This window comes from Meriones unguiculatus, chromosome 8, assembly GCF_030254825.1.
Source record: "Meriones unguiculatus strain TT.TT164.6M chromosome 8, Bangor_MerUng_6.1, whole genome shotgun sequence".
NCBI classification, from domain to species: domain Eukaryota; kingdom Metazoa; phylum Chordata; class Mammalia; order Rodentia; family Muridae; genus Meriones; species Meriones unguiculatus.
The window spans coordinates 78,481,188-78,497,428 of record NC_083356.1 but is presented as its reverse complement, the minus strand read 5'-3'; the positions used below and the strand labels follow the sequence as shown (position 1 = coordinate 78,497,428).

The 16,241-nt window shown below is 40.7% G+C and overlaps 1 protein-coding gene across 2 annotated transcripts in view; it reads right to left on the bottom strand.

Moving 5' to 3' along the window:
• Positions 1–16,241, bottom strand: part of Mrrf (mitochondrial ribosome recycling factor) — a 50,352-nt gene that overhangs the window by 33,428 nt on the left and 683 nt on the right. The window contains exons 1-4 of one of the 2 annotated variants that reach the window (XM_060390058.1): positions 11,987–12,119; positions 6,072–6,168; positions 5,489–5,644; positions 197–315 (exon numbers count right to left, since the gene is read on the bottom strand). In XM_060390058.1, coding sequence (XP_060246041.1) covers positions 197–315; positions 5,489–5,555 — 186 coding nt within the window. In that variant the 5' untranslated portion in view covers positions 5,556–5,644; positions 6,072–6,168; positions 11,987–12,119. Of the gene's footprint in view, positions 1–196; positions 316–5,488; positions 5,645–6,071; positions 6,169–11,986; positions 12,199–16,241 lie in introns of those variants that run through there. The other variant, XM_021656768.2, reaches the window with a different exon arrangement.

Sequence of the window (16,241 nt, the reverse complement as noted above, 5' to 3'; positions counted from 1 at the left end):
GCTGGAGGAGATATGTCACTGTAACATTTGATTTTAACAGGTAAGAAACACAGAGATTAGAGAGATTTTCTTATCATAAATTTTCTTTAGTAAACTTCTTCCCAAACTAAGAGCATATTTCCTTCTGATCTGATCAAACTTTTATTCCAAAAGAAACTCTGAAGACAGACCAGTAGGGTCTGTCTTTCTACTTTACCTCTGGGAAGCTGGCCATATTCACCAAAATCAACTGTGGCGACTTCATGGAGATCTGACCAATCTGATTTAGAGCAAGCTTCCCATCAGCAGTCACCACAGTAATACGATCAAGGGAACCTAGAGAAAAACAATAAGGTTTTAGCATTCTAAAGGACCTTAGAAGCCTGTATCTCTTTATCTAAATCAGATTCCACAAACATTAGGAACCTCTTACCAATGTGACAATGCTGTTCATAGGAGCAGTTTCAGGCGGTGGAGAGTGTGCAATACTGGCAGAGCCTTGTTGGAATTTCTTACTAGAACTAGAACTAGGTTGAGTAGCCGTTCTGGTTTGCCTGGACTTAAAGCCTCTCCTATGACATGGGACAGTTCATCACTAATGGAAGTCAGCACAAGAATTCAAGCGGGAGCTGATGTAGAAGCATGGAGGGGTGCTGCTTACTGGCTTGCTCCCCTGCTTGTTTGCCTTCCTTCCTTTCTTCTTCTTTTTTTTTTTTCTTGTTGTTGTTTGTTTGTTTTGGTTTTTTGAGACAAGGTTTCTCTGTAGACCAGGCTGGCCTAGAACTCACAGAGACTGACCTGCCTCTGCCTCCAGAGTTCTGGGATTAAAGGTGTGTGCTAACACCCCCAGACCAACCTGTTTTCTTACAGCACCCAGGACCACCAGTCCAGAAGTGGTACCACCCCCAATAGGCTGGGCCCTCCCTCACCAATCACTAATTAGGCTTTTACAACTGGCTCTTATGGAGGCATTTTCTCAGTTGGGGCTCCTCCTCTCAGATGACTTCAGCTTGGGTGAAGCTGACATTAAACGATCCAGCACAGAGCTGAAACTGATCCTCCTTTCAGCAGCTGTGCCATTTACTAGCTAGACACCACTAAGGAAAAAAACCACTTACCCTCTCTGCCTTGGTTTCCAACTCAGCTTAAGCACAGTAGCTGCTTACAGAATTACAGTGATCACTACAACTAAACAGAAACATCCAACTGCATAACACACCAAAGACCACGCATTGAAAAGTTCCCTGCTACTCTCCCTTCTTAGTTCTTCCCATCATCCCACACCGTAATGCTGTTATCCTACCATCACTTTACAGAGGAGGAAATGAGAAAGATAAACGGACCAAGATCTCAAAGTTAACAAGTGAAAAACAATCAAGGCAGAGAGTCAAACTCAAGTGTGCTCAAGTCTGATTTTAAGAAAAGTTCTCTACACAGAACTGTGCACAGAATCATCAGGGCTTTAGCCTTTACACACACACCCCCCCCAACTCAGACATCCTGACTAGGGTGTAATGTTTTTAATTCACCACATAATTCTAGCACACAGCCAGTTTAGAACAACTTCCTCTGTTACCCTTGCCTTTGGTCCTGAGATCCTCTTCAGAAACATGTCCACTAAAACAAAAACAAACAAACAAAAACCCACAAATTATTTTTTCCAGACCCAAGATGATTTTTTTCTAGTGCCTATCGAGTTGTGATGTCATTTATTTAAAGTTATTCACTTTACATCCTGATCGTAGCCTCCTCCCTCATCCCTTCGTGGCACCCCCTTCTCCCTCCCCTAGTCCTCAGAAAGGGAGAGTCCTCTTCCCTTAGTAACTGGCCACAGACTGTCAAGTCTCATCAGAACTGCCTGCATTCTCTTCCGCTGTGGCCTGGCACAGCTGCCCCGTCAGAAGGAAGTGATCAAAAAGCAGGCAACTGAGTTCATGGCAGAGACAACCTCTGCTTCCCTCTGCTCCCCTTACTAGGGTTCCCACATAGAGACTGAGCTGCCTAAAGGCTACATCTGAGCAGGGGGCCTAAGTCCTCTCCATGAATGGTCCTTAAATTCACAAATTATTAACACCTCACTATTATTCTGGATCTGATCCGTTTCCAGACCTGAATTCTGTAAAATCCTGAGCAAAAATTTCATTAGTCAAAAAGATAAATAAATCCACAGCTCTAGATGGGACATTATTCAAAGTCCCTGATTTCCTATGCAAATGAAACTAGCAGAAAACCCTTATCACTCACAGTAGGAACCACTCATGAACGGCTCATTCTGAGATACAAAGAGAAACAGGGTCCTGGAGGTGGGGGAGGTATCTTTCAGATAAACTGAAGCTATTCTGGTAATAGGTTGTAGGATTAATACAGTACCACACTATGGCCCAAAGATCTGATTTGAAACATTCGACCAGATTCAGTGTCATCACAATATGACAGACAGCTGTAGACACCACTGGCTTTAACCTGCAAAAGTACAGGCAGTATAATGATAAACAAGTAAATAAATACATAACCACGATTCTAATAATTCAGAGACCTAATAACAGTTTGCTGCTTCCAGATTCTAAGCCCCTTCTGGGCCTCTACTTCCTAAAAAAAAACTGTACTTACAGGGTTTTTGTGAGGAGTAGAACCAAAAGTATGTGAGAAGCATTTATAACTATTACCAAATAGTGCTATTATTTTTTTTTAAATTTTTGTGTTTTAATCAAACTAACATCCTTGCATATAATTGTCCTTCTATTAGGAAAATGCTAATCTTTTTTTGGAAATTATAAAAGTTATTTAATTCACCATAGCTTAAAACCAAGAATGAACTTAAGTAAGAAAGTATAGCTGTCTGGTTTAGGAGTTACAAAGCAGTGGTCGAAGGACCTGAAGAAACACAGGACTGGAAGTTATCTTCCATGGTCAGACTAGTTAATAGTTTTTAAATGACCACATCACCCAAAGTGATCTACAGAATCAGCCACTGGTGGATATAAATTAGCTAACTGAATCATGCTATAAATTTTGTAAAGTTTTCTCATCTTTTAAAATTAACTATAATCACTTAGAAATTTTAGGTTCAGGTTTCCATACATCAATAGATCAAGCTGAAGAGAACTGATATCTTAATAGCACTGAATTTCTCAATCCACAGTATTTTAGATTCACTTATCATTTTTTCTCAACATTTCTTGAATAAATTGTATTTGAAGCTGAGTCTACTGACTCACTACCATGATCCTAGTATTTGATAAGCTGAGGTAGGACAAATGTTAGAAAATTCTAGCATGTAACTTTTTTTCTCCCTCAGGTCTCACTGTGTAGCTCTGGCTGGCCTGGAGCTCTCTATGCAGACCACTATGTAGAAATATTCTTCTTTATTCAGATAATTCCTACTTCCTTGTTCAAGTCTCTCTGTAGTAGGTCCTCATCTCAGGCACCTTGTCTGAGTCCTCACTCGTGTACAGAACCTGCTCCCGAGCCAAGCATCCTAAGCTGGAATACATCCTATAGGCAATGCTTCATGTTAATGCATTTAATGTTTACTTGCTTTCATTATCTTACAAGATGATTATGACTGTCACCCTTTTACAAATGAGGAAACTGAGGCAAACAGAATGATTTGCCCACCATCACAGGGGCTCCTAATTACAGAACGTAAACCCAAGAACAAGCATGACCGTCTCCAGCCACGTCCTCACTGGTCTGCTGTGTCAGACTTAGAACCTTTAACATAAGGTTCTAAGTGCCTGGACATTAGGAACCAGATCTTCCCTCTCCATATCTACACCTACTAAAGTAAAAGGCACAAAGTGTGTACTCGGTACTACTATGCTGAACAAACAAATGGATGAAGGATGAAGGGAAAGGGGCAAGAAAAAAAACAAGCCTGTATCTCAGATGAACACTGACAGATGTCAGCGATTTCTGAGACAGATGGATGTGAAGAGGAAAAGTGTTGCTGGTTCAGGTAACCGAAAGATGATGTGGAAGAACCTGTCCACCAGAGACCACTGGCTAAGGTTAGCTTATTTCACCCAGTTTCTTTACAGCCTCAAATTGTACACACACAAAAAAATTACACAGACTTAACCTGAAGGAAAAAAGCAAAAAAGAAATGCCAAGGGGAGGTCTGCTGAGGATGGGTCTTAGCTCAGCCTCCCTGATGAGCTGTGAGAGCCTTTGCCACATAAGTCCCCACATGAGCACCTCAGTGTGCAGTTGTGGTGGTTCCTATCCCTCAATCCATGTTGACATAATGCATCAAATCCTTTCCCCTCAATCTGTCCCCAGTGAGAATCTCCCTGAAGCTCACTCCTGCCCCTCATTTTCTCAGAGGTTAACGTTTAACAAATTACACTCCCACCCTCTTTCCAAGTCCATCATCTTTTTAAGTTCAACAAGAGTGGAACTGGCTGGCTCATTTTAAGTATCACATTTCTCCCTGGGCTTCTCTCAAGCTGCTCTCTGGTTTCGGCTGCAGAATGTTAACAGGCCAGAAAGCACAGGGGAGACAGAGCACTTTATCAGGTTCATACCTAAAATAATAAGCAAGCTTAAAATAAACAGTTGGGAGAGATTGAATGGCACGCTTTACTGTCAGCAAAGGCAGAAACACCCCAGTACAAAGGTTAACAAATGCCAGGAACCGCCTTCCAGTCTCACGCCAGATCGCATCTCTGAATTCAACATGGTTCTGATCGTTTTTATAATGAACTGAGTACTTTCCACAAACAAGCTCATAAAGTGTCTTCCATTTTCCTTATGAACCTCCCCAATCAAAACATGAGAGAGAGAGGTTGAAGCTCCTGCAGATACCTTCAGAGGGGGTCCCAGGCTTAACTATAGGATGATGACAATTTGCAAAAGGCCAATTTAACAGCAATTGGATTTTTCCTGCCCACTTGCACCATTAGCTGACAAGCCACTTCTCCATCACATCTGCAAACAGTTCTCCTAGACAGTTCTGACATTTCCCACTTAGAAAAGCCACTTTCAGGAAGCTATTAACCTAAACGGGATCTTCCTGGTCAAGCTCATGGGCACAGAAAGGTCTCAGGTGGGCATGTCTGTAGACTTGGTTTTCAGTACGGGGTAAGAACTAACAAGTAGAACAAACTGGAAAAAGCAGACATAGGACTATGAGCTGAGATACCTGTATATGTTTCAGTATCCACAAGAAAAACGTCTTTTTGAGAGCATAATTCCACAGGAGGGCTGATCACAACATGGTTGGCTCACCACTGTGCAAGTTCTCTGTGGGCCAAGCACAACGCTACCCCACAGGACACTGCTGACTAATGGACACATGCAGCACACTCCAGAGCCATGATACACACTAACTCAGTGACGTTCTACCACCCAAAGCTAACAGCAGGAACTGGACAAGGAAACGCCTCAATCCTGGAGAAGTAACTGCTTATAAACACTAGTTAGTCACGCCAAAGCTGGAGCCGACATGGTGAAAGGGCCATGCTCTTTCCCACTGTAACCTTCCTGAAACATGGGTTAGGCCACTAACCTGGTGCAGTCCTTATGTTGAGGGTCTTATTGAAATTATCCTTGAGTGCTTCCATCACAGATTTCATTTCTTCATCCACCTCTTCCAAGTTGATTATATCTTCAACCAAGGCCGTATTAATATTCACTCTGGCCTGAGGCTGTCCTTTCCCTTTAGCTAAAAGTCAGTGAACAAAAGAATAGAGACATACACACAAATAATAAGCATTGGCTTTTTAAAAAGTTCCTACTGTGCACAGGACAAACTGCCAAGTGCTAGAATTTTATAAAAATCATCTCTGCCCTACACGGGAGCTCACATGTACTGTCAGCTAGCTCCCAGGTCTGCCCAATCCTTGAACATTAGCAAGGGCAGGGTTTTTAAGACAGATACTCTGGGTTAAAGCTGCTGTAGTGTACACTGGCTCTATGATCTTGGGCAAGTTACTTAATCTTGGTAAAAGAGGACTTAAGTTGTATTCCTGCTACAGGAATACAAACGAAGCCATTCACACACCCCAAAGAGTACTACACATATACCAAGGAATCCAGGAGTAAATTAACACCTTATTTTCCAGGAAAAAAAAATGGAAGACAAGACTTGCCTAATGTCAGAGGTCAGGAAATGGTCAAGTCAAGATTTGGTCCCAGATTGCTCTAATTTTAAGCCCATGAACTTTTCATAAGACCATCTCCACAAATCTAATGGAGAGAAAGGAAATGTATTAATTCAGCTTTAGCTTACTAAGATAAGGTTATGTTCAGCACTATACGGCTGATCTAGACAAAAGAACTGCAGAAACATTAACTACTTCCACCAGAGCACACTGACTCGTACTTTAGAAAATCAGCAGTGCTGAAGGCAGATGGAATCTGATTTCAAGTCTAAACCATGAGGGGTTTTTCACATACATTCTGTGTGCACGTGACACAAATACTCTTGTACTTCTATATGGGGGTGGGAAAAGAGATGATGAAAATACTTAAATAGTATCTGTGTAATGAAGACTACAATCCTTATTTACCAAATGTTTAACAAAACATTATTAAAATACACTCAGCAATTTTTATATCTACAGTTAGCCCGACTGTGCTGTATTCCATGTCCTAATTTGCAATGCAATTTTAAATACATTCTTCCGTTTGATATTCAAGACAGTTTTCTGAGGTAGGAAAATGAAAACTCTGAGGTGCACAACATTTAAATATTTTGCCCAAATTAATCAATGAATAAGAAGCAAAGTGACTTTTTCCCAAAGATCTGTTCACGCCACCATCCTGCTTGAAGCTCTGACTGCTTTGAGTAAACAAGCTAATGGCTTAGAATTTCTGGAACTGATAAAGGATGTCAATTCAGAAACACTCATCACAAACAGGACAATAAAAGAAAATCCTTATCTGAACAAACTGTGAATAAAGAAAACCAAAGACATATACTATAGTAAAAAAGCCGCATAGTAGATACCACATAGAAGAATACATCCTGAATATTATAACCAACCAACCATCCATGCCACCAGACATCTGAATAATTACCTGGAAAGGGCACGGGGAAAAGGAGGGACTCAATAGATATGGGTGAAGAGAGACTTCTGATGTGCTGAGAATATTCAAAACCAGGACCAGAGTGTTCTACCACTGAGCTACACCCCCAGTCTCTGGTTTCTGAGACAATGTCTTGCTATGTATGTATGTCTGTCTGCTTCAGCCTCCCAAGGGCTAAGATTACAGGCAGGGGCCCACACACACCAGGTCTTGATTGTGGGGTAATGGGAATCTTGGTTACACTGGTGATTTCAGTTTGTGAAAATTAGCAAGTTGTAGTTTTATTTTTATGAAAAGGTTAAAAAAAAAAAGTTAAGAGTAACTAGCCAAGTAAAGCCAGATGGTATACACATAGCTTGCAAATCAGAAGAGATGAAACAGGAAAAAAGAATCCTGATTAACTTAATAGAAAAGAAGAAAAAGAGGAAAAAAAAAAAGAAAACCACAAAAAGCACAAAACAAAATTAAAATGTAAATACTTAACACATAAGATAAACAGAAATGAACCAAAAATCTCAGGGCTCTCAGTAAGACTTTAATCTAACCATATAGAACATACAAGAAAATTTATAAACATGTGTAAAATCACAGGTTTAATGGATAGAAATTTTATAAACCTTGAAAATATTAGTCAGTTTTATTATATTTAACAGCAAGTAAAATATTTTAAGACAGTGAAATTATTAGAAATGAGGGCTACTTCAAAATGGTATCAGAAGATATATAACAATTCACAATTTAAACATAAATAAGAAATATAAATACATAAATACACGCACACATACACACACACACAAAATGAAAAAGGGGAAACTGTTTATTGCACAACCACACCAGGAGAGTTTTTGTTTTTTGTTTTTTGAGATAGGGTTTCTCTGTGTAGCCTTGGCTGTCCTGGACTCACTTTGTAGACTAGGCTGGCCTCGAACTCACAGAGATCTGACTACTTTTGCCTCCCTGAGTGCTGGGATTACAGGTGTGTGCCACCACCACTGGCTCACACCAGGAGACTGTAATACACCTTTCTTGTAACCGCTAAGCAGATCAAAGAAAAAGTTAAGTAAATGGAGAACGTGATTCTAAATATAAGCTATCTTTAATGCTATTTACTCAGGAAGCTAAGATATCTGTGACTATCAAGCTATCAAGGCCAGTTTGGTCTACACAGTGCATTCCAGGCCAGCCAGTGTTACATGTTGAGACCTTGTCTCAAGAAGAAGAAGAAGAAAAAACAAAAAAAACTAAATAGAAAACATAAAAATATTATTATCAACAAAATGAGACTAACAACATTAAAGGATTGTCTAAAGCTTGTAATACTGATACATTTCTGGCAATATGAGGATGATATGAAAGACGTAAACACATGCTAAGAAAAAGAGAACATAAAACATTTATCAAATTTTAATCTTAAGAGGCTATTTAGGCCCAATTTTAGATCAATGCTTTGAAAACAGAAAAAAATTCTAAAATAAACAATTAAGCAGTCTCATAATTATTAAGAGACTGAATCTATAATCTCAACTCTATATATACATACCAGATCCAGATGAATTTTTTTTTTCAGATCCAGATGCAGCTACAGCAAGGTTCTACTACCAAAGAGGCAAGGAACTAATGAGTCCTGACTTTAAAGAGAGAGGTACTCATCTCACCCCAGAGGCTCAGACAAACAACAGCCACACCTAAAAATGACAGCGAAAGAGCTAAGCCCTCAGTAGGTGAAATTACACTCAGGCTAATCTTTCAGCTGCATAGACCAAAGAGCTTAATACTTAATCTTATATACAAGCTTGATAAATCCAGAGTGAACACACAGATTATACATTAAGCAAGACATTTACAAATTATTATCAAGAATAAGCAGGGCTCCTATCAAAATTGCAAAAATGGTTTAACACCAGAAAAGCTATTGCTATTGAGCTAGTCTATGAATAGATTAAAGGTGGAGTAGTGCAGGGGGTACGGCCCAGAGGAGAGGCTGGGCTTGGCACACACCAGGCCCTGAGTTTAATCCCCAGTACAGCAAAAATTAAAAGGAGAGGAGGTACGGCCATCTCAATACACATGATGTATCATTTGATTTGAATGTAGTGCCTTTTTAAAAAGCTCAAGAATTCGATACATTTACTTAAAAGAGACTCTGAAAAATATAAAGGAGACATTCTTTATGTCAACATATAAGAAATGTTCTATCTAAAGTCAAGAATAAAAGAAGAATGCCCATTTATCACCAATCACACTTATTCAAATTAGACTAGATTTCCTAGGCAATGCACTGGGAGGGAGTAAAGAGAGGATGGGGGACCTATGTGCATGCATATGGACCAAAACATGTGTACAAGAATGTTTATACTTCAGCGACACTGTTAGTTTAACTCCAAATTGGAAATGACCCAGATACCACTACAAGGTACATACATAAACTGCAGCGGCATATTCAGGCCACGACAAAAGTCAAAGCAAATTGGAACAGGCAAATATTGAACAAGGAATCTGTTACCCCACAAAGCCAGACAGAGTTCAAAAGGACAAATCTATGGTGTTAAAGCCAATCTCTTGAGGAAGCTTTTAGAGTACAAGTAATATTTTCTTCTTAACTAACTTTTGTGTCTGCTTTTGTTTGCTTGTTATCTTGTGGTAGCTGTTTTGAGACAATGTCTCACTATGTAACTGTGTCCGGCCTAAAATTTGCTCTACAGCCCATGCTAGCCTTAAGCTTGCAGTGAACCTCCTGCCTCTGACTCCCAAGAGCCAGCCTCACAGGCATGTGACACCATGGCATGCTCCACTTTATTTCTTTTAATTTTATTTTATTATGTTCTGTATATAAGTCTGCCAGCATATATGTGTGCCTGGTGACAGGGAAGCCAGAAGAGGGTGTTGGGTTCTCTGGAATTGTAGTTACAGATGATTGGGAGCCAGGCCGCGTGTGCTGGGAATCAAACCCTGGTTGTCGGGAAGAGCAGCCACTGCTCATAACTGCTAGGTCATCTCTCCAGTCCCCCTACATTTTACCTTTTGATCTGGGATATGGATACATGGTATGTACACTTTCTAAAAATCCACTGAGTCAACCACTTAACAATGCAGGTATATATTTTCCTGCTCATGTTATACCTTAAAATAAACTATGAGTATATCATAAAATGATACGATAATGATATCATTTTCTAGAAACTGTTGGCTTGTGACTATAAATTGCACATAGAAAAGGCAAGAAAAAATATGTGTGAGTGGTAAAGATCTACAGCAAAGTATGTAAGACTTTATGGTTTATTTATAAGAGTAAGGGTGATTTGGTGCAGAAACAAAGCAGTTCAATAAAAACCATATACGTTAGGACACATGACATACAGCAAAGCACCAATTGGATGACGAAGTGCTAGCAACACAGCTTAGCAACACAGCTTACAGCCCATGTGGAAAAGCAGCCTAAACTGAGCTTCAGTTTCTGTTTTTTGAGAAAGAAAGAAAAAAAAAATCTCACTCTCCAAACCAGGGTGCTCTGGATTTCACTCTGCAGCCCACGATCACACTAAAATGGAAGCAATCTTCCTGCCTCAGCCTCTTTAGCACTAAGAGTACAGGTATGAACCATCACAGCCAACTTTACAGTTTAAATCAGTAATCCACACCACATTCAGAAATAAATTACCTTGGGATAGAAAAGAGTTCTTGAAAAAGATATAAAAAACACAAAGAAAAAAAACTGAAAATGATCACAAAGACATACCCTCATAGCACAAACAATAAGTGATTACATCCCTATTGCAGAAAGACTCCAGCGAATCTAAGAGAACACCAACAGCCAACTGTCTGAGGAGGCAGCCAAGGACGTCGAAAGGCCATACTGAGAGTCTAGAAGACTGTGACACCACGCGTCAGAAGCCCCAGATTCCCTGTTCTTCCTCTATCTGAATGAGGCCGGGAGCATAACAGTTTTGTACCTCAGCTTCTATGTTTGCAACATGTTAAAATCCATATTTATTAGATAACTGTAAAGGTTTCATCACTGGAAAATTATAATTGTTTCAATGGATAATGGTAAGAATTGGATTAGAAAATTAAAAATAATGTACAAGTCAAACACTAACTTAACAGAAGATGTCTTGTAAAGCATTAATTTTCTTTCATCACTGTGTTAATCCTCCTTGTAACAACAAGCAGGTCTGGGTCTGTGTGAACGCAAAAAAGGAAAGTCGATGGAGAAATACTCAGCAGCATATTCTAGTATCATCCCTGAGAGGGGACCCCTGACAAGCCACTGCAAACAGCAGGTTTGCCTGGTCACTTTCTGTCATTCATTCATCCGACAGAGTGTTTAAAAACACACTATACATACAGGGCCCTGGAGAATTCTAAACAACCACAACAAAAAAAACTGATTTTCATCAGCTCCAACAGGGAGGACACGTAACAAGCAATTATAAAACTGATTAATTCATTACTGTAGTTCTGAGTGTGTCAAAGTAAAATAATAGTGTGCATGAGTATATGTAACAGGGGACCTGACCCAGCCTCAGGCCAAGGAAGGCATCCCGGAGGAAGTGGCATTTAAGCTAAGATCTGCGGGACATCAAAATCTCATTCTTGGATGACATAAACCATTAAGATCATCCATCTAAAGCCATGGCTTTAATGCCCCGTTCACCCAAAACCCTTCTGGCTTTAATTATACCCTCAACCCGAATCTTCCTAAAACTATATGCTGATCCCTGCCAGGAGCAATTCAGTTTGCTTGGTACTTTACCTCTAGTTCTGCATCTAAGTAAAGTACATTAGGCATTTTCTGAGCCACCAACAAAACAAATGAGGTAGAGTGGTAACAAAACAAGCCCTGGGTTCCAACACAGTTGGCCTATGAACACCTGAGACACCATTTCCTCACATGGATGAGGAAGGAAATTTGGTATAGCTCTGAGATCTCTGCCAAATAGGAGAAAGGGATCATCTGGGGAAGGAAATCATGTACCTTTGGCCTTCTTGGTTGCAAAATGACGAACTGGTGCTGCTGGATAGGCTGAGGATGGCCTATGGTCATGCTGTCTTACGCTCACTGTCTTCATGGAGATTTCTGAAACAGGTCTGGTCAAAGTAGCAAGGTAACTACAAAAGGCAGGGTGCAGCAGACGGAAGCACTTCACTCCCGAGGCCATGATGGAAGACAATCCTCAGAAACAGCCACTAAGAAGAGTAAGACAAAAGATCTCAGTAAGTGGACAGTGGGATTCAAAACAGCGCAAGCCTTTAGTCCCAGCACTCTGGGAGGCAGAGGTAGGCAGATCATTGGGTTTTGAGGCCAGCCTCGTGTACAGAGTGAGTACCGGGACAGCCACAGCTACACAGAGAAACCCTGTCTTGAAAAGAAGTTAAAAAGTGACGGGGGGAGATCCCAGTAAAAGAAAACCTACAGCAACTTCTAAAACTAAGTCATGCCAACTACCGAGCAACTCCTCCAACTAAGCATGAATTTGGCCCTGTGCATACATTACCCTAGTCCTCCCAGCAGCCTGGGGAAGAACTGTTACCCTCATTTTACAGGATGAAGAAACTGAGGCTCAGAGACCTGAGTGACCTATGCAGCCTGTGGCCTTCTTTCAGTGCATCTAAATGCCTCTGAAGCAAATGCGCAGCAGGCTGAAACTGTAATGATGCTAATTAAGCCCTTATATGTGCATAGGCACAAAATCTTGATAAAGCTTAAAGAGGAAGGGTAGAGTACTGGAAGGGGACTTTAAGTAAGAAAAACACTTTAATAGGCATAAAATGACTAGAAAATTTACATGGCAGCATTTAATTAAAATTTTCTTTGGTTCCTTATGCACTGATTACCAATTAGAATGCACTTTAATTTGAGTCTGAAGCATGATTGAGGTTGGAGGTCTTCCACGGTCTGGAACTGAAAAATGCCACCATCTACTGAGTTAAAGCAAGTTATACACACTTCTGAGGTCTCTGACCAAAAAAGGATGCTACTGCTTCCTCTGAGACAGAACACAGTCCTAGCCAACAAATATAACACTAAGAGCTTCTGCCAAGAATATGGCTGTTACTTAGCTAAAAATTAAGAACAATTAGTATCAAGTGTCTGGAAGCACTATCTTTGAAAATCACATCTCATTAAAAAAAAAAAAAAAAACCTGCTAAAATGTTGATGCAGCATAATGGGGTAAACAAGAGCAGGCGCTCTGCAGCAGGAACATAGGGTCCAACCCCAGCTCCACCGCAGACTAAATACCCCTGAGAGTCTCTGCGTCTCCATCTTCTCTTCTGTAAAATGGGACTGAAACTTATTTCTTCAAGTTGGGAATAATGAGGCAAGGCAGGAAGAACACTTGGCATGGTGACTACTAGGTAATAGGGACACAAAATATAATGCTTGTTGATAGCTGTTAGTTTTCCTTTCAAGGACTTCCGCGCTAGGATCAGATGTGAAGACACCTGCACGTATGTCTGGACTGATTGGTGAAGTGCCCTATATTACGTTAGACAGGGATATGAATCTCTGCTTGGGGCAATTCATCCTTTCCATATCGACGAGAAAGAAAAGCCTCATTTAAAAATGAACTACTGAGTACTTATAAAACACACACGTACATATAAAACACCCAGCAGGCTACCTGGAATACACTAACTGCTCAAGATACGTGACTATTATTGTTACTGCTTCTTTCTTTATAATGAAAAGATGAGCAACACATAAGGCCACACGTGGTGAGGCACGCCTTATAATCCAAGGAGTTAGGAGGTGCAGGCAGGAGGAATAAAAGGACTAGGAGGAATTTGAGGTCATCCTCAGTTACACAGCAAATTAGAGGCTAGCTAAGTTAGATGACATCCTGTGTTAGGGAGGAAAACAAGCAAAACGATGAATAATACAAGGGCAAACAATTCCTATTGATGGACTTTTTAACAGCAAGTTATGCTGAGTATCTGCAACGCGCATGTGCACTCTATACAAACTCAGCCTTGTGACTGCTTGCTTTACTCATTAGCTCGTTTACTCCTGTCAGTAATGCTCCAGATAAAGCATTACAGTCCCTGTTTTATAGCTGCTGAAACGGAGGCTCAGAGAGATTAAGTCACTGTCCAAGAATATGGCATAGTCTAGTCTACAAAGCAAGTCAAGGACAGTCAGGGCTACACAGAGAAACTGTCTCGAAAAACCAAACGAAACCAAAAATCTGTTTGGCTGAGTGACAATTCTGAATCAAAATTTCCACCTAATATAGCCAATGCCACACTCACATTTAGAGCCAAATATGGGTGTATAATAATGTGCAGTTTGGGTTTTTTTAGTGGACAGGGTCTCAATCTGGCTGCAGCGTGTATGACACGTTTCCTGGAGTTCCTGTTGTGGGTCACAATGCACAGGAAACTAAAATGGGTTAGAAATAAACAACCTCTGACAGAAAATGCGGCACCAAAAAGCAGAGCGATACACGTGAACCGGAAGACAATTCTATAAATAAAGCATTCCACATTGCTGGAATGCTTGAGGCATACATTACATGGCCCAGAAGCCATGAAATCTTACAGTGGAAGTTCAACAAGCAGTCGTTTGGGTCTTTCACTTTATGAACATGAATGGTCAGATCAACACATAGAAAAGATTGAGACGGAAGAAGAAACCTCTTATGAGAAGTTTAAGGATGCTGCAATAACACTGATGGACTCACAAGAGCCTGTTTCCCCACTTACTACATGTGTGACCTTGAGGTTAGCCTTCCTCAGCAACTACTTCCGCCAGATCTGTTTTCACTTTGAATAACTAATAATTTAATAATATTTGTGTTTAATTTTTAAGTCTCATACACTTATGAAGCTACATCCTGGCTTGTGCACTGTCCCAGCAACCCCTTCCAACCAGTGTACTCACAATACACAATGTCAATTTCTTTTTCTTTTTTTTGAATTTTTGAGACAAGGTTTCTCAAGACAGGGTTTCTCTGTGTGGCCCTGGCTGTCCTGGCGTCGCTTTGTAGAGCAGGCTGGTCTTGACTCAGAGATCCACCTGCCTTTGCCTCCTAAGTGCTGGGATTAAAGGCGTGTGCCACACCACTGCCCAGCTGCACTTAATTTTTAATAAAGATAAATTTATATGTGTAATTATATGTCCTTGTCTAAGTATCTCCATATGGCTGTTGGCACTCCATGGATTGTTCTAGCAGGCAAATCTACCTACTACTACTCTTCGTGCTTACTACTGTACCCTGTACTTAGTATAGTACAAGAAGACTGACATCATACAAATGTGATAAGTATGGCAATGGATGTCCTTTAGTTAATAGCTGAGGATATAAAACCAAGCGAGGAGAAATTATTTGCTACAGTTCCTGTCCTTGGCACAAGCCAAAGGAGGAATGATAAACATTTAACAAGTGAACAAAAGGCCTCACCAAAAGACTAGAAGACCTGGATTCCAACTTCCCTACCTCACCAATCCCCATCACATGCATCTTTGCAATTCACAACTACCCATATTCAGAAAGCATGTACTGCACAATTCTACCAAGGACAGAAACTGTAGCAAGTTATTTCCCCTAGATTGGTTTTAAACCTCGGCCATTAACTGAAGGAATCAGATGAGGTTTCCGGCCTTTCCAATTACAAAGTTCTCCAAGATTCTGGGAAATGCAATGGAATTCTGTCGAAAGAGAAGGCATCGCCTATCTAACTGGCCATCTGCGGTAGAACCACGCCACAATGAAGACCCTTACTGGGGGAGATCTTTCTAGAGGCTGAACCCTGGGACACTACAGAAAATGTAAATGCCATGATCCAGGATAAGGAAAGAATTCCTCCTGATCGGCAGAGGCTCATCCTTGCTGGTAAGCAGCTGGAAGATGGACATACTTTGTCTGACTATAACATTCTAAAGGAGTCCACCCTTCAACCTGTGTTGAGACTTCGTGGCGGTGCTGAGAAAAGGACACTCTTACATCACACCCAAGGAGAATAAGCCTAAGAGAAAGAACGTTAAGTTGGCTTCGGAGAAATACTGTAAGGTGAATGAAAATGGCACAATCAGTCGGCTTCGCTGAGGGTGTCCTTCTGCTGAATGTGTGGTGCTGGAGTTTGCATGGCTAACCACTTTGACAGACATGACCGTGGCAGGTGTTGTCTGACTGCTTCAACAAAGCAGAGGACAAGTAGTTGTGTCTGAGTTAATAGACAGGACTAGAAAAAAGAAAGAGCATCAAACTTTGAGACAGCCTGGCAAGAGT